This window comes from Phyllobates terribilis, unplaced genomic scaffold (assembly GCF_046119375.1).
Source record: "Phyllobates terribilis strain yellow unplaced genomic scaffold, ASM4611937v1 Scaffold_13__5_contigs__length_258822181, whole genome shotgun sequence".
Lineage (NCBI taxonomy): Eukaryota > Metazoa > Chordata > Amphibia > Anura > Dendrobatidae > Phyllobates > Phyllobates terribilis.
Genome location: NW_027362773.1, coordinates 3,630,023 through 3,649,303, shown reverse-complemented (window position 1 = coordinate 3,649,303; position 19,281 = coordinate 3,630,023). Strand labels below are relative to the sequence as shown.

Below are 19,281 nucleotides of genomic sequence, written 5' to 3'. Positions count from 1 at the left end.
GACGCTGATTGGCCCCAGGGATTGCCTGGAACTGCACTGGCATCAGAGGTAAGTATAAGTGTTATTATTTTACTGGGAGGAAACATAGTGATTGAGAAGGGGTTGTCTAAGTATCATCAATCACTAAGCAACAAAACAGGGCTAATGAAAATGTAGGAAAAGGGTGCAATACAGTCATGGTGGCAGTTTAGGTGGTTAGGTCCGCTGACAGGTTCCCTTTAATGGTACATTTAGATGCAGTCATTGCACCTTAAAGGGGTGGTCTGAAGCCAATAAATGACTATTTATTGTAATAAGCTAATAGTTTTTCTAATATGCTTTAATTAAAAAGTCCCTATTGTTCCCTTTCTAATCTAAATATTTTCTGTTTTTTAACATTTTTTTTTACTTTATCTGTTGTGAGGATGCTTTATTTGAGAGCCCCCAGTGCATGCTAGGATACTCAAACAAGACGTCATCAGGGGACAGAGGCTGTGGTCACTGTCACAGCCTTTGTCCCCCCACCCTGAAATGGGCTGGGCTAGCCCCTGCTGTACTGAGCATGCGCTGGTTGTCAATTCTAAAGTATGCTCAGTAGGATCTGGTCACTGTGCAATATTCTTCTCAGTGCACAGTGATAATGCGCTCCCTCGCTTGCTGAAATTTAAAGTGACGAGCCAGCAAGAGTGCGCACTGTCCGTGCACATTGTAAGAAGAGAATGGGGAGAGCAGAGAAGAGCCCCATGTCCGGTAGTGATGTCACTTTTGGGGGCGAGGATGGCTTACCACATTCTGATAAAAGATGCAGGGGAGTGCTTACAGCTGTGACTCTCACTGCTGTGAGTGGTCCCTGTAACTGCTCCAGGCACGCCTGCATGACTGAAAGTCGGAGGCTCCTGAGAGAATTAAAGACTAGTGATGAGCGCGCATACTCGCAAATACTCGGTACTCGCCCAAGCATCTCAGTACTCGAGATGCTCGGAGCTCACCGAGTACTTACGAAATGCTCTGGCGGATGCTCGGGTCCCCTCCCAGCATGTTTGGCGCTCTTTAGAGCGCCAATCAACATGCAGGGATTGCCTGCCACTCACTGTAATGCCACACCCATGTTGGTTGTGGCATTACATTGATTGGTTGACCGCACAGTGTCATCAGGTCTATATCAGGCCTGGCGCCGCTGTGCTCCTCAGTCTACTCCGCAATCAGGCAGTATAGGGAGAGGTGCTACTGAGCTAGGGAGAGATTTGGTTGTGTATTAGGTAGTGTAGGGAGAAAACAAGTACACGTATCCATCTCAACAAACAGTCCTTCTGAGAACTAATCCATCTGCAGAGATATCAGGCAGGCAGTATATATAGCAGTGTATATAGGAAGGCAGGCAGTGTATATAGCAGACTGCAGTGCATAAAGCACAAGAGGCTCCATTACAGTTCTGCCTTCTGCTGCTGTTAGATATTTCTAGACAAAGGCCCAGGTTTCAGGGGCCAGGAATCATTTTTTTGGGATCTTAATCCTCATTATTTGCTTAAAATACAATCTAGAGAACACCGTTTTTCTGTGCCATTTGCTTGATGGCACTGTAGAATACAGCCAGGTCCTTTCCATATTTCAGCGCTAAAAATCCAACTATTTAAAACTGTGGTTTGTCCGTGGCATGGATCATATATAATAGCGCTGAAAATACTGCCATTTTTGGCCTCTAATCAAATTTTTTTTCAGTGTGTCAGCAAAGTTTTTGATACCGGTTTGCTGTTCAAAATAGTTACCTACAGGCCAGGTATTTAAAACTGTGGTTTCTCCGTCACACGGATCACATATAATTGCGTTGAAAATACTGCCATTTTTGGCCAACATTCAAATTTTTTTTCAGTATGTCAGCAAAGTTTTTGGCACCGGTTTGCTGTTCAAAATAGTTACCTACAGGCCAGGTATGTAAAACCGTGGTTTGTCCATCACAGGGATCACATATACGTTTTCTGAAAATTCTGCCATTTCGGGCCTCCATTCCAATTTTTTTTCAGTGTGTCAGCAAAGTTTTCAACACCAGTTTGCTGTTCAAAATAGTTACCTACAGGCCAGGTATTTAAAACTGTGGTTTGTCCGTCACACGGATCATATATAACTTCGCTCCAAATTCAGCCATTTGTAGTGAGCGTGGAAGATATTGTCCTCCATTTAAAATGGGCAAGGTGCGTGGCAAGGGACGGGGAACTGGACGTGATGGTGATGGTGCATGCAGAGGCCGAGGCCGAGGGCAAGCTGAAATTGTGCCACAACAAACACCCACATCTTCTCGCCCCACCTTCCAGTCCCAATTCCTAAGGGACCGCAGCACACCACTATTGAACCCAGAGCAGTGTTAAAAAGGTGGTTGGTTGGATAGCGGAAAATGCTTCCAGTCACTTAGCCACCATCACCGCCACCACCACCCTGTCTTCCACATGGTCAAGTCTCAGTAGCCATGAGTCTGGACTGCATATTCCTCACCCTGAACCTCCTTCCTCCCACCATGCCAAGTTCCCGGAGACAACTGATCCCACACTTCGAAGAGCTGTTCACTTTTTCATTTATAGATTCGGGCCTCTCGCCCGGTCCACTTGAAGCGGGGCAAGAGGAGATTGCATGTAGCGATGCCCAAATATTTGAGCAGCCACAGTCACAAGAAAGCGACCGTGGGAAAGTGTCACAAGAGGTGGATGATGATGAGACACAATTGCCAGAAAGTCAGGAGGAGGACCAGGGTGCGGAAGTGGAAGATGAGGTGGTGGATGATATAGTAACTGACCCAACCTGGCAGGAGGACATGCAGAGCAAGGACAGCAGCACATAGGGGGAGGGAGGCTGAGCACCCCAACAGGCAGGAAGAAGCAGTGTGGTGGCCGCAGACAGAAGGCAGGCTAATGTTCCCCGTAACACCAACACAAAGAAAGTTGCCAGTACAACTGTTAGGTCTTCCCGAGTCTGGTAGTTTTTAAAGACTCTGCCAATAATCCCAAAAAGGCCATTTGCACCATCTGCCAGGCCAGCATCAGCAGGGGTGGCAAAACTAGCAGCCTGACCACCACCAGCATGATCAGGCACATGGCAGCAAAGCACCCGACTTTGTGGACCGAACCCCAGGGTCCAGGAACAGTGCCTGTGGGTGGCACAACTGCTTCTTCCGCTGTTGTGCATACAAGCCAATCCCCTGTCCATGGTGCATGCAAAGATGCCTCCTGCCCTGCACCTGTCATTGCACACTCTCAAGTAGCAGCATCAAGAAGCAGGTCCACGTCCTTGTCCTAGCACAGCGTTCAGTTGTTCATACCCCAGTCCTTGGAATGCAAGCGCAAATACGCAGCCAACGCCCCACAGGCCACACTACTAAATTCCCACATTTCATGACTGCTTGCACTCAAAGTGTTGGCTTTTAGGCTCATGGAGATGGAAGCATTCCGCAACCTGATGGCGGCGGCCATCCCTCAGTACTCGTTCCCCAGCCGCCACTATTTCTCCCGGTGTGCTGTCCCCGCATTACACAAGCATGTGTCCCAAAACATTAGCCGTGCCCTCAACAAAGCAGTTACGAGGAAAGTCCACCTAACCACGGACACGTGGACATGTGCTTGTGGGCAGTGATGGTACATCTCACTGACGGCACACTGGGTTAACATAGTGGAACAGAGTCGGACCTTGGGACGGAACAGATCCTCCCGATGCCAAGGATTGCGGGCCCTAGGTCAATCAGGGTTGCCCCCACAGCCCCACAGTCTACAGCTCCTGCACCTCATCCTCCTCAGCCTCCTCCTCCTCTTCAGCCTCCATCTCCGAAATGACCACATCAGTCACAAGCTGGAAGCACTGCAGCACTGCCTTGGCCAAGCGGCAACAGGCTGTGCTGAAGCTAATATGCTTAGGTGACAAACCGCACAATGCTGAAGAGTTGTGGACAGCCCTGAAAGAGCAGGCTGATCTGTGGCTCACACCGCTGAACCTACAGCCAGGCATGGTCGTGTGTGACAATGGCGGAACCTGGTGGCGGCTCTGAGGCAAGACAAGCTCACACACGTACCATGCCTGGCCCATGTGCTTAACCTCGTGGTTCAGCGATTTCACAAATCCTCCCTGGAGCTGCCGGATCTGCTTGTTAAAGTACGCCACCTGTGTGCCCATTTTAGAAAGTCACCTACAGCTTCTGCCGCCCTTGCCCTGTTTCAGCAGCGTTTGCAGCTTCCGGCTCACAGACTGGTATGTGATGTCCCCACGAGTTGGAACTCTACACTGCAGATGTTGGGAAGGATTTGTGAGCAGAAGAGGGCAGTTGTTGAGTACCAGCATCAACAAGGCCATCGGTATTCAGTTCAGACTCAACACATAAGACCTTAATAGTGGATATGGATGCCAGACATAGGTACCATCCTCCAAAACTTTGAAGACTCCAACAGGATGGTGAGCGGCGATGACGCCATAATTAGCATCACCATTCTGCTTCTCTGTCTTCTGAAATGCTCTCTGCTCACAATCAAAGAGGATGCATTGCAGGCAGAGCACAATGATATGGAGAAAGGAACCATACAGGGTGATTACACACAGCCCGGCCTCATCTCATCCCAAAGTGGATTGGGTGACAATGAGGAAGAGGAGGAGGAGGAGGAAGAACAGGAGCTAGTTTCATGTGCTATAGACGGTACTACCTGCACAACTGTCTTACCGCCTGTTCAACGTGGATGGCCAGAGGACAGAGAGGAGGAGGAGGAGGACAGCATGGTCAGTCCTCCTCTTGGTGAGGACACGGAAGTCTTGCCTGTTAGCAGTCTGGCACGCATGGCTGAGTTTATGATACGCTGCCTTTCCCATGACCTTCGCGTTCTCAAAATTTTGGGTGACAGTCATTACTGGTTGGTGATACTTCTAGACCCACACTGCAAGGAGAACTTTATATCTCTCATTCCTGAGGTGGACAGGTCTACAAAAATGGGGTACTACCAGAAGGCCCTTGTTGCGGAACTATTAAAAAAATTCCCATATGAAAACGCTGGCGGCAGAGGTTACAGTTCATTGGACAACCAAGGAGTACAAGCGAGAGAGACACAACATCAATCCAGCAGAGGCAGGGGAACATTGTCGAAGTTCTGGGAGAATTTTCTCAGCCCCTCCCATTGCACAGGCCCTGAGGCGCGGTGTACTCTCACAAGGAGTGCAAAGTTTGGGAAGATGCTGAGGGAGTACCTTGCTGACCGTACCAACGTCCTCCGTGGTTCCTCTGTACCTTATAATTATTGGGTATCCAAGCTGGATACGTGGATTGAACTGGCTCTCTACGCCTTGGAGGTCCTGGGCTGCCCTGCCGCCAGCGTTTTATCAGAGCAGGTTTTTAGTGCCGCTGGTGGAATTATAACTGATAAGCGCATCAACTGAAAATGCTGACAGGCTGACTCTTATAAAAATGAACAAGGGCTGGATTGGGTCATACTTCTCAACACCACCGAATGATAGCAGCGTAACCTAAACTAAAAAACAGTGTCTTTTTTTGGGAGGGGTATTCCCATGCACCTCTTCACACCCACACATGGGTATATGCTTCCTGATTTTGGCTATTTGCTTTTGTCCTCCTCCTTCTCCCCATCCTCATCCTCCACCACCATATCACCAGGGTGACCGTGATCCGTGATGCAACACCCACATAATTTTTTTAAAGGGTGTTTATGATGCCCGTAAAAAAATAATTTATACAGTATGTTCATGTATACCACCCAGGGGTAACTGTTTTTTAGCCCATACACTTAGTGCATGGGCATTGCAAGTATAGTATAGTATAGTATCCTTTCTAATGGGAACATTTTTTATGAGGCCCTCCTCTACGTCTCTTCCAAGGGGCATTGGAGTGCCTCCAAATTTTTTGCAAACCTTGCATTTACTGCATAGGAAAACATAATGGGAGACCCACTTCCTAATAATGGGAACATTGTTTTCAGGAGGCCCTCCTCTAAGCCTCTTCAAAGGGGTATTGGGTTGCGTCCAAATTTTCAAAGTAGTATTTGGGTACGTCCAAATTTTGGGCAGCCCTGCCACTCACTGCATATGCAATAACAGTATAGGAGACTCTTTAGTAATGGGAACAATAAATCATAGCCGGCTGATGGCTCTCTAAGAATAGTAAAGGCCGCCTGATGGCCCTATAAAAATAGGCTTTGTGACTTTCAGAGTCCCTCCTTCATAAATGAAACACGATGTGTCTGATGATATCTCACACACCCCATGGCCAGATAAGGTTGTAAAATGTTAAAATGACATTTCCTGGGGAATGCATTTGTCACGGTTGAAAGCAATGCAAAAGTGCAAAAACGCATCAAAAACGCTACGTGTGAAAATAGCCCAAGGTGTGGAGGAACATTTTTGTTTTTGGTTATTTATTTTGCTTTATATGCAAGTCATTACCCTGGAAAGGATGTTCCTTAACATATTTCCCAGGAAAATCCATTTTGGTTTCGTTTTTGTATGTTTTATTGTGAGTCCGTAAAAGTGGCGTAATACATCTGATAACGTTGTTGACAGAAGTGACCTGGGAGTCAGAAATGTTTCCAGGGGTCTTCTCCATGCTGTTTGCATGTCATTTGAGCACTGTTCCCATCGATTTGGGCAATTTTTAGGCCCTCTGCAGACCTCCGGGGAGGAGCTGCCTGAAAAATGCTCGAGTTTCCCATAGACTTACATTGGGCTTGTTGCTCGGGTCGAACACCCAAGTATTCCAATGTGCTCGACCCAAGCATCGAGCACACGAGCATTTAGTGCTCGCCCATCACTATTAATGACATTTTCTCTAGGATGCTGCACTTTCAGTACAACGGATGGGCAGTGCACCTTCATAACGCTATTAACCTGCAACTCAACGCTAATTCTGCAGGTAATTAGTTTTATCTGACCTGACAGTTTCCCTTTCAATTTAGATAGCGTTGTTCTGGCTTTACAGTACCTTGGATTCTGTAAATGTGATATACATCTCATGCAATCTACAAATCGATATATTTCACATTCACTTCATAGCAAGTGGGCCGGTTAGCTCTCAAATGCCAGGGCTAAATTTCAGTCCTAGTCTGACCATGTGTCAGGTCCTCTACTTAGCCCACGGCCCCACTATTCGGTCACTAATTTTTCTCAGGAGTGGGAGCCAAAACCAGGTGAGGAACAATCAGAAAAAAGGTATAATAGCAACAAGTCACCAATTCTGCATTAATCACGCACTCCTCGTTTTGGCTCCCACTCCTGAGAAAAATACTGACCAAATACTGATAGCGGGGCCATGGCCTTAACTTGTTAATTCAGTGACTTAATGGGACCAGTAAAAATACACATCTCTAAAGGTACAATGGTTGTCAAAATAGACGTAACCTATGTTGAAAACATTTTAGAATCCTAAAAAATGTGTTTCTCCTGTGTTCTTTAGATGGTCCTCCTATTTTGCAACATTCTGCAGAATGTTGGCAGTAATGCATAGTAGTAGTCATTTTTATATTGATTATTTTTATCATTAAACCTCCAAACTTACCATGCATGTTAGTATTTATAACACACAGAAAATATTTAGAACATCTGAAAATTGGTAATGAAAGATGTGATTGTGGTGGTCATTTTTGTGATTTTTCAGTTTCTTAGTATTGTCACTTACAGATCTCATGAACCATGTGAGAAATATGGACAAGTGACATGATAGAAAGTTTGACAAAGACAATAGCATGATTGAGTGAATAAAATAAATTATATAGATAAAAAATGTCTTACTTTGCCAAAATCTGTCAAGCTACTCGTTCCTTGATAGAATGTATGGGCATCTCTACTAGATGTTTCTGCCCTGAAAATAGACAAAAAGTTCAAATATTAATTTCAGTTTGTTTCATTTTATTATTTTTTCCTTTCCTTTTTGTGCTACAGTTATTTACAGCTTCTCGACATTCTTACCTAGTCCTTTAATCTACTGTGTTAAGTCCCTGGTTATTTATTTTCTGAAAAGTCCTTTGCAACCTAGATACTGATTACAACGATGTCAAATATGACTATACCTGCCAATTCTTATTGTATGAATCCAAATACTAATGTGACCTGAAAGAAAAACTTAACCTAGAAATGAGTGATAAAAGTAAACTGAAGATACTTTCATAACCAGTTATGTCAGTCTGCAGGCTCTGCATGTCTCAGAGGGTGAGGCTTAAGCCCCCGTCTCACATAGCGAGATCGCTAGTGAGATCGCTGCTGAGTCACTGTTTTGCTGACGCAACAGCGACCTCACCAGCGATGTCGCTATGTATGACACTTTGCAGCGATTAGGCCCCTGCTGTGAGGTCGCTGATCGCTGCAAAATGTCCTGGACCTTTTTTTGGTCGTTGCCCTCCCGCTGGTCAGCACACATCGCTGTGTGTGACCAGCGGGAGCAGCGATCAGGCTGGTAACCATGATAAACATCGGGTTACTAGGGGCACACGAGCACCTAGTAACCCGCTGTTTATCATGGTTACGAGTCTGCTAAAGTGAGCGGTAACCTCCCGCTCACCGTAGCAGAGTGGTAACCATGATAAACAGCGGGTTACGAGGTGCGCGTGTGCCCCTAGTAACCCGATGTTTACCATGGTTACCAGCCTGCTCCTGCTTCAGCAGGCTGGTAACCAGGAGCAGGAAACGTGGAAAGATTCTTTCCACGATGTCGGTGCTCCCCTGATCGTTGGTGAGCCTGCCTGTTTGACAGCTCACCAGCGACCACATAGCGACGCAGCAACGATCCCTGACAGGTCGTATCATTGTCGGGATCGCTGCAGCGTCGCTATGTGTGATGGGGCCGTTAGGCAGAGTTTGTACTGCACAATTCTGGCTCTTAAAGGTCTGCTGATTAGCTACATATAAACAAACTGACGGCTGTTTCACCTTGTAGTGACGGAACCAATTTTGACCTTAATGACCAAGGCAAATTTTACAATACTGACCAGTGTCACTTTATTAGGTAATAATGCTGGAACCCTTCAACGGATCCCACTAATTTTGAGAATGTTTTTTCATGACATATCGTACTTCATGATAGTGATAAAATTTCTTCGATATGACTTGCATTTATTTGAGAAAAAAAATCAGAAATTTGGTGAAAATTATGAAAATTTTGCAATTTTCAAACTTTGAATTTTTATGCCCTTAAATCAGAGAGATATGTTACACAAAATAGTTAATAAATAACATTTCCCATATGTCTACTTCACATCAGTATAATTTTGGAACCATATTTATTTTTTGTTAGGAAGTTATATGGGTTAAAAGTTGACCAGCGATTTCTCATTTTAGTAACAAAATTTATAAAATCATTTTTTTAGGGACCACATCACATTTGAAGTGACGTTGAGGGGCCTTTATGACAGAGAATACCCAAAAGTGACACCATTCTAAAACCTGTACCCCTCAAGGCACTCAAAACCACATTCAAGAAATTTATTAACCCTTCAAGTGCTTCACAGGAATTTTTGGAATGTGGAAGAAAACAATGAACATTTAATTTTTTTTCACAAAAATTTTACTTTAGACCTAAATTTTTTTATTTTCGAAAGGTAACATGAAAAAATGGACCACAAAATTAGTTGTGAAATTTCCAATACCCCACAGTTTGGGTGCATGGCAGAGCTTGGAAAGGAAAAAGAAGCACCGTTTGATTTTTTGAATGCAAAAATGGCAAGAATCAAGAGCGGATGCCATGTCGCATTTGGAAAGCCCCTGATGTGCCTTAACAGTGGAAACCCCCCCACAAGCGACCCCATTTTGAAAACTAGAGCCCTCAACAAATGTATCTAGATGTGTGGTGAGCACATTGAACCCCCAGGTGTTTCACAGAAGTTTACAACGTACAGCAGTGAAAATAATAAATACCATTTTTCCCACAAAATTGTACTTGTAGCCCCAATTATTTGTTATTTTCACAGGGGTAACAGAAGTTGGACCCCAAAATTTGTTGTTCAATTTCTCCTGAGTAAGCCGATATGTGGGGGGAAACTACTGTTTTGGCGCACGGCAGGGTGCAGAAAAAAAGAGTGATGTTTTGGAATGTAGAACTTGGATGGAAAGGTCTGCGGGTGTCATGTCATGTTTGGAGAGCTCTTGATGTGCCGAAAGAGTGGAAACTCCCAACAAGTGACCCCATTTTGAAAACTAGACCCCTCAAGGATTTTATCCAGGGGTACAGTGAGCATTTTGAACCCACAGGTACTACACATAATTTGATAACATTAGGTCATCATATGGAAAATTTTCATTTTTTTCACGAAAATGTTGTTTAAGCCCCAAATTTGTAATTTTCACAATGGATAATAGGTGAAAACGTACCCCATAATTTGTTATGCATTTTCTCCCGAATAAGATGATACCCCATATGTGGTCAAAAACTTTTGTTTGCGCACATGGCAAGGCTAGGAAAGGAAAGAGGGATATTTGTCTGAAATAAATTGTGAATGCCATGTTGCATTTGGAGAACCCCTGACATGCGAAAACAGCAGAAACCCCCCAAGGTGACCCCATATTGAATTACTTAGGCAGTGACGTTTCCATCTAGAGGTGTAGTGAGTATTTTAAACTCATAGGTGACTCACAGAATTTTATAACATTGAGACATAAAAATTATTGTATTTGTTGCAATATTTCAGGTACTCAAGGATTAATAGGTGAAACTGGACCCCATAATTTATTGCACAATTTCTCCCAAATGTGGTGATGCTCATAGGTCATCAGAATTTATTGTTTGGTCACACGTCAGGGCTGAGATGAAGGAGTGCTATTTGGCTTTTGGAATAGTTTGCAGGCAAAACTTTCAGAGTCCAGAAGATGGCAGAACAGCAGAAAAACCCCTAAAGTGACCTTATTGTAGAAATTGCACCTCTCAATGAATTAATCTACGGCTGCAGTGACTATTTTGTAACATTCACGCCAGGCTTTTTTTCTGGAGAATTGAAAATTTGCCAGTTTAGTGCCGACACATTCTGCCACCATACATGTAGTGCCCCCATACATGTAGTGTAGAGTCCCCATATATTGTAGCGCCCCCATACATTGTGCTCTGCTTGTACGTATGGCAACACACACCCCGTAAATTGTTAAGTGCTCTCTCCCTACTACAATAATGCCAAACATGTGGTCGCTTACTTTGGTTTAGGTACAGTGAGCTCAGAAAAAGGGGGCATTTGGATTTTGGAGTGCAGAATTCACTGGATTTTATTTGAGGTGCGGGAGTCATGTCGCTTTTCAGAGTTTGTTCTACCAGTAATGTGAGAACCCCCTATAGTTCCAGTGACAGATGACAGACCTGAGTGAGGGCTGGTTTTGTGTGGGATAAATTAGGGTTTTTATTGATAACATTTTGGTATCTCACAGGCCACCGTACCTTGAAGTTATCACATGACCTCAGGGTACCATGGTAACCATCACGACCCCCTTGTAACAACTTAAATACCACTGCCGCGATTGACAGCAGTATTTAAGAGGTTAATCGACCCCGATAGTTCGCAAAACTGGTCAGGGCTGATACTACAGAGTGTCATCTGTCACATACAGCTGACACCCGTGAGGGAATTGTCGCCGCCGGGCGGCGCTATTTCCTTATTTCCAATTGCCATTTTAAAACGGCAATGAGGCAATAAGGCCCCTTAACTATGGTGGTCGTTAAGGAGTTAAAGGGATCTGTCAGCTGGTTTGTGCTATGTAATCTGAGAGCATAATAACAGTGATGTATTACTTATTTTGCTATTTCAATACAATCAGTGTTTTATCAGCTGAAGATTATAACTAGAGGACAACTGATCTCATGCATTCTAGTACAACCATGGTCCCAGCACTGATTAGCAGCTCTCTGTCAAAATACAACATACACAGAAATCAGTGGTGTGGGCCAGGTTATACACAGCTCAACAACCCAGCTCTGCTAGATCTGCAGCAAAGAAAACTGTGTTTCTATTGCAACAGCTGCACCCAGATACATCACTGGAATCAGGGTCTCTGTCCTACATCATGCTGTTGTCAGATTGCATAACAAAAACTGCTGACAGATTCCCTTTAACCCCTTTACATCCAAGATAGCATTCTCCTCTTTGACGCGGACTTGGGCGATGAGCCCACACCTTTTCAGACACATTACAGCTGATCTGATCACCTGTCACGCGCCACTAACAATCATGGGTGGAATTATAATCCACCTGCGGCTGTTAATGCACCTGTCAAACTCCAACAGCGGCATTTAACATGCACGTGCCTGAAGTGCGTCATAAGACCCGCCCATCAGCATGCCAGTCACATGATTGCAGGTCGCCAATGGGTTGGCATTACAACCCGGTGTCTGCAGGAGACCCCTGTGGTTGTCATAGCCGATCTGCTATGAGCACCGCCCAGCGATCGGCGTTCATTAGACCCCATTAGAGGATCGCAGCTTATAGTCTCCCATGGAGACTATTGAAGCAAGTGAAAAGTTACAAATTAAAAAAAAAAAAAATTCGAAAATTAAAAAAATATAAAAGTTCAAATTACCCCCATTTTGCCCCATTCAAAATAAAAAATAAAAATCAATCAAAATACATATGTTTGGTATCGCCGTGTTCAGAATCGCCCGATCAATATAAAAAAGAATTAATCTGATCAGTAAACGGCGTAAAGAGTAAAAAAATCAAAATGCCGGATTTACTTTTTTTTGCTTGCTGCAACCTTGCATTAAAATGCAATAATGGACGATCAAAACATTATATCTACCCCAAAATTGTATCAATAAAAACTTCAGCTCAATGCAAAAAATAGCCCTCACCCGTCCCCACATCACGAAAAATGGAGATACTACGGGTCTCGGAAAATGGCACTTTTTTTTTTTTTAAACAAACTATGGATTTTTTTCACCACTTAAATAAAAAAGATCCTATACATGTTTGCTATCTACGAACTCGTAATGACATGGAGAATAATAATGGCTGGTTAGCATTTAGTGAACGTGGTAAAAAAAATAAAAAACAATTGTGGAATTGCACTTGTTACGGGTCTGGGAAGAAGGGGGGCAAAAAACGAAAATGCAAAAACAGAAAAACCCAAGGTGGTAAAGGGGTTAATGATCTGTATTGACAGACCAACCACATTTTCATGTGTACAGAACCATGGTTAATACAATTGTCATTGCTCAAGTAATGGCCAGAGTACATGGGCTTTTAGATGAAGAGGCATCTTTGTTATTTACTACAGGCCACAACCACTGGATCTCCTACATCAGTGACTACAGACACTGCTACAGCCCTACAGCTCAATATGCACTAGCAATACCAGTGAAAGCCTGTCATAGATTGTAGGGATCCATGAGTGTACCCTAGTAGGCTACTGTAACCCTAACTTACTGAGAGAAGTGGTGGTCAGGTGGAAATCTCAAAAACAGGTGCATGCAAAAGAGGCACTTAAGTCACATGATAATGTAGTGTCATATGGGGAAAATCAGGCACATCGGAAAAATACTATAATGTCAGTTGATTAATAAACGTAGGCATTATTTGGGAAAAATAAAAAATTTCATTATCTAAATTCTTAATGTTATCTATAAATATAATTTATCAAACAATCAAATGCAATGATGATATAGAGAAACATGAGGAAAACAATCTGTTGCTATATTGCATATACATTGAGAGCAATGCAAAGCATACGAAAATGTGTGTGACGAATTCAATAATGTAACATCCTTTCCCTCCTTAAATTTAATCCAGATGGAACACATGTATTTAATCGAAATATCCAGAGGGCCTCTCTGGCATGCAAGAGTTTTTCCCTGATGTTTCCTACTACCACCCCATCAAGTAGAAAAATACTTGCTCTATAGCAGTAGAGAAGCCATATGTCGATCATTACAATTAATAAAGTGTAATAAATTAATTCAAGATATTTCTAGTTGAAAGAATATTGAGGTCACTTAGGTGCTCACAAACATGGGTCTTAAATGAACTAGTAGTGCAGAGTACATACTTGACTGCACATAAAGTAAAATTCAATTATATAAACTGTGCAATCTGAATTACATTTGAAAAGACTTTCCATTGTTTTATGATAGAATGCTTTTTGCATGGCTGGTGACCACATTTAAAGGCGCCTTGAGAACTAAAAGCTTCTCCAGAGTCAGTCTGCATCACACATTACCGAACTCAATCAGGCTTCACTCTCCTCTCTGCTTGGATCCTGCTGAAGCTTTGAAGTGCCTTCCTTTCAGCTGATAAGCCCTGTGACATGCTTTCTAATAACAAGCAGCACATTGCAGAGCTTGTCAGCTGAAGGGACGGCACTCCAAAGCATCGCCAGGATCCAGGCGGAGGAGAGTGAAGTGTGATCTGAGCATGCGTACTCAGACTGTTATCACTCACAAAGGTAGCCCTGCCCCATCTATGACATGCGCTACTCAGTTCATCTAATTCCAGTTTCCAGAAAGGAAGAAGCAAAGCCAGTCACAACAGAAGACTAGATGGTCCTCATATAGATGAGATTACAGGAGCAGTGCAGGTAATAGGAGTATATTAGAAAACTGATAGTTAGGAAGAGTTAGGAGATGTGAAAGGGGGTGAAATTAGTAGTGGAAATCCTCTTTAACCACAGTATGGATCATGAGATGGACATATTTCACCCATTTTGAATGCTAGTCCCCTTTATCTCAGCAGATTACAGGTGTGAGCTGTATCCTTCTGTAGAGACATCATCATCCTAATGTTAAATAATATGCATATCACTCTTTAAGTAGACAATCTGTCCAGAATTGACTATTTCTGCCATTAAATGCATCTACTGTATGTCTCCTTAATGCTTCATGGTCCTCGTGGAGTGTTATTTATTACTTCCCTTATTAAACCCATATGGAAGGTACATCCTCTCTGATTAAAATTACTAGGCACAAGTGATGTAATCCTGGATCAGCTTTTCTCCTTTCTAGCAACTAATGGCCTTGATCCCTGAAGCAATTTCTGAAGCGCAGTGACTCCTGGCACATGAAACAATGGTTTTCATTCTTGGCGACTTATCGAAGTGGGGAGTCAATGGAAGTCAGAGGGAGCAGATGTGCTTGAGTGAGCTCTACACCATCCCCCAGTGTGTCTTATGAGACTTACTGACACAGCAACCTTGACTGTGTAGCACTTCACGTCAGGAGGAGCAGAGGTGGCTACTCTGCCTATAATGCTACCTAGATACGGCACAGACTAATGTTTGACTGGGTGAGCATTTCTAGCTACCCTGAGGTAGTATCCATTTATTTACCTGCTAGTTGCCAACACTGTTTTTCATGTGGAGCTCTGCTCCAATTTTTCCCTCAAGTCTATCAAAGTCCCCCTGTTTATTTTCTCTTTTAAGGGCGCTGCCCTAATTTTTTTTGAATCCCCATCCCAGTGATCTTAATTGCCATACCACCCGGCCTTTTAAAAAGGAAGCTGTCCTAATTTTTCTCGAGTCGTAACCTTATCCTAGGCATTGAGATGTGACACCATTTACATGTATGATACTGCAATGTAACAGCTACACAGAACAAACGTTGACCACACGACCTCGGTCATGGAAAAGTCGCTGTATAGTTCCAGCCAAAATTTAACAATGTGGTCCACGCCCTAATGTCTGAGGTCATTCATATCTTTCATTAAACTGCCAGCTTCCCAGGAGAAATCGTATGCTTCCGAGACTTAGAAATTTTCTCTGCAGTATCTTTGAGACCCCAATAAATACAATTATCTCAATCTGTTGAGAGCTTAGCTTATAAATATATTATCCATGTCAAAACCATATGTACACTCTTCTTTACTAAAAATTCAAGCTTTCTTTCAATTGTAAAATTAATTATGCCAACTGTTAGCTCATCTCGTTAGGTAAGATAGCTTATCCAATTCGGTGTTAAAAATATTAGACATTTACGTAATAATCCTCATAGAGAAAAAAACCATCACTTCAAGATTAAAAGAGTATTATATTCCACTCTAAACAAAAGTACACAAGGTCCCCATCATGCTGTAGAATGTAAGCCCGCAAGGGCAGGGTCCTCTTCCCTCTGTACCAGTCTATCATTGTTAGTTTGTTTACTGTAAGTGATATCTGTATTTTGTCTGTAACCCTTTCTTATTTACAGCACCATGAAATCAATGGCGCTATATAAATAAATAATAATAATATACTCGATTATCTTAGACATAAGTTTCCTCATCTTATCCCAGGTGAATGCTGACATAATGGAAGCTCCCCTCCACCTTGACAGAGTTAAACAAGCTATTTTGGATATAGTATTAATTAAGTCCTCTGGACCTGATGGTCTTCTCATGGAAATATATGCACGCTATATGGTTATCCTTTCACCGATACTGCTTATCACTCTAACACAGGCACTGGAAAATCATCATCTCCCTTTATACTTTTATGAGACAACCATTTTTTTATATTAAAGCCATGCAAGAACCCTTTAGACTGTGCCTCTTATTGACCAATCTCCTTGGTTAATGTAGATTCCAAAATACTAATCAAAGTTCTTTCATCTAGACTTCAACGGATTATTCTTGTAATCATACACATTGATCAGAAAGACTTTATGCCTGGAAAATCTATCACTCTTAAAATCATGTGTAGTGTCGGTGTCTCTGCCTCCTGCCAGGCAGAGACGCAGTTCCCCTCACCTCCGCTGTTCTGGTCCGACGTCCTCCAGCTCCCCTGCTGCTGTTGCGCGCACCGTGCACAGCTTCCCGGGCACTGTGCTTAGGGTATGCGCACGCGCTCGCCATCCTAAGGAGTCCCTAGCCAATGGCCAGAGGACCACTCTTATTTAAAGCACCTCCTCCAAAATGGAGGTGCCTGTGCAAGGTTGTTGTTTGTATGCTAACACTCTCCTCAGCCCTCAGGTTCCAGCCTTACCCGCCAGCCTGTCTGTCTATCAGCCGTGCCCGCCAGCCTGTCTACCTGCTGTGCCTGCCGGCTTACCTACCCGGATCACCTGTTAGGTTACCTGCTGTGTCCGCCTGCCATCTACCCAGATCACCTGTCTGGCTACCAACCGTACCCGCCAGCCTGTCATCAGTCGTGCCCGCCTGCCTATCGGTCGTACCCGCCTACTTGCGTACCCAGATCACCCGTCAAGCTACCTGCCGTACTCTTCCTCTGTACCTGTCAGCCTCAGCCACCTGACCCGTGGGAGTCGCCCGCTCTCACACAAGGTCGGTCCCAGAGTGGCACATGGTTCCCCTACCTGGTCCCTGCTTGGTTCACGGAGTCGACTAAGCCACCGTGTGGCCAGGGTCGGTCCGAGTAGGCGCTTAGTTATGCCCCCTCTGGTCCCTCCTTGCATCCCAGCACAGAGGTTCCACCACCCGGACCAGTAACAGTTTGCACAGGCCATGGAATCCGGTGGCTCCCAGGCTCCTTCACTCTCAGACCTGTACCAATAGGTCTCTCGCCAGAGAGCCCAACAGGATACTATCCTGTCCTACCTGCGGACAGTCAACTCCTGCCTGGACGTGCTGTTCACCCCAACTGTGTCCGCCTCTAACTGAGCGGCACCTCAACCCAGTGGCGCTGTGGCATCCGGCTTTGGACCCTGGCTATCTGCTCCTCCGCGTTATGGTGGTGACCCGGCCCTATGTAGGGGCTTCATAAATCAGTGCACGCTACACTTTAAACTCCTGGGCACACCAGTTCACCTCTGACTGGGCCAAGGTGGCATTCATCATGTCTCACCTCACCGGAGAGGCGTTGGTGTGGCTTAACCCTCTGTGAGAGAGAGGGGATCCTCTGGTGTCCGATCTCCATGCTTTCCCCTGTGGCTTTCCAGAAGGTGTTTGATGAGCCTGGACGAAAATCTTCTACTGCCTCCTCGCTTCTCCAACTCCGCCAAGGGAGTCTATCTGTGGGCCAGTATGCCGTGCGTTTTCGAACCCTCGCATCTGAACTTTCCTGGAACAATGAGACCCTGGTGTCCACCTTTTGAGAGGTCCTTTCTGGACGGATCAAAGATGAGCTAGCCGGTCGTGAAATACCTTCCTCCCTGGACGACCTGGTGTCATTAGCTACCTGGATTGACATCCGTTTTCTGGAACGCGCTAAGGAGATGACCCGCGAGAGGAAACCTCTGCGCCTTGCTCCCGTTTTCCAAAGTCCAGTCTCGCAACCAGCACTCCCCCGGGTGTCTTCTCCAGAGCCTATGCAAATTGACCAAGTAAAGATGGTCAAGTCTCGCCAGGAAACCCGTTGTGCTGAGGGGAGTTGCTTCTATTGTGGCAATATAGAGCATCAGATCCGCTCTTGCCCGGTGAGACCGGGAAACTCCAGTGTCTAGGACCGCTCGGAGAGGTCATCCTAGGCAAGAATTATTCCTCTCTGCCCTTGACTCTGTCCGTTTCCATTACCAGTGGTGAGACCTGCTTCTTCGAGACTACCCATCTGAATTCTGGAGCCGCTGGGAATCTCATCCAACAGGCCGTTGTGGAGCATTTTCAGATTCCTACCATACGTCTGGCTGATCCTTTAGCGGTTTCCTCTGTGGATGGAAAGCTTTTCCCTGAACCCATCTTGTTGGTCACTGAGCCGGTAACTCTTCAGGTGGGAATGCTGCACTCGGAGAAGATCTCCTTTTGCGCACTGTCTGGTCTCTCTCATCCCCTCTTGCTTGGCCTGCCTTGGTACAGAGACATGAGCCCATCCTGAATTGGAGCTCGGATGAGGTGCTCCTTTGGGGTCAGGAATGCCATAAGACCTGTCTGGTTCCGGTTCGTCCTGCTCAACCCCCATCTACTCCGGCTAACCAACCTGGCCTGCCAGCACCCTACTGGTCCTACGCGAACATCTTCGATAAAAAGGAGGCAGAGACACTACCACCTCATAGGCCGTATGATTGCTCCATTGGCCTAATACCTGGTGCTTCACCTCGTCGTGGGCGAATCTACCCCTTGTTGTGGCCGAGACCCGTGCCATGTCTGAATACATTGAAGAAAATCTTGCTAGGGGATTTATCCAGAAATCCACCTCTCCGTATGGAGCAGTATTCTTCTTTGTCAAAAAGAAAGACGGCTCTCTTCGCCCTTGTACCGACTATAGGGGCCTAAACCAGATTACCATCAAAAATAAGTACACCCTGCCTCTCATCTCGGAGCTGTTTGATCGCCTAAAATGTGCAAGGATCTTCACTAAGCTCGACCTGCGTGGGGTGTACAATCTGGTCCGGATTCGCCAAGGAGACGAGTGGAAGACGGTATTCAACACTCGGGATGGTCACTACGAGTACCGCGTGATGCCCTTAGGTCTCTGTAATGCTCCAGCTGTCTTCCAGTAGTTAGTAAA

General features: G+C 44.8%; 1 protein-coding gene across 3 annotated transcripts in view; it reads right to left on the bottom strand.

Moving 5' to 3' along the window:
• Positions 1 to 19,281, bottom strand: part of LOC141173657 (dipeptidase 2-like) — a 621,939-nt gene that overhangs the window by 218,816 nt on the left and 383,842 nt on the right. For all 3 annotated transcript variants that reach the window (XM_073657957.1, XM_073657958.1, XM_073657956.1), the window contains exon 6: positions 7,738 to 7,807. In XM_073657957.1, coding sequence (XP_073514058.1) covers positions 7,738 to 7,807 — 70 coding nt within the window. The remainder of the gene's footprint in view (positions 1 to 7,737; positions 7,808 to 19,281) is intronic.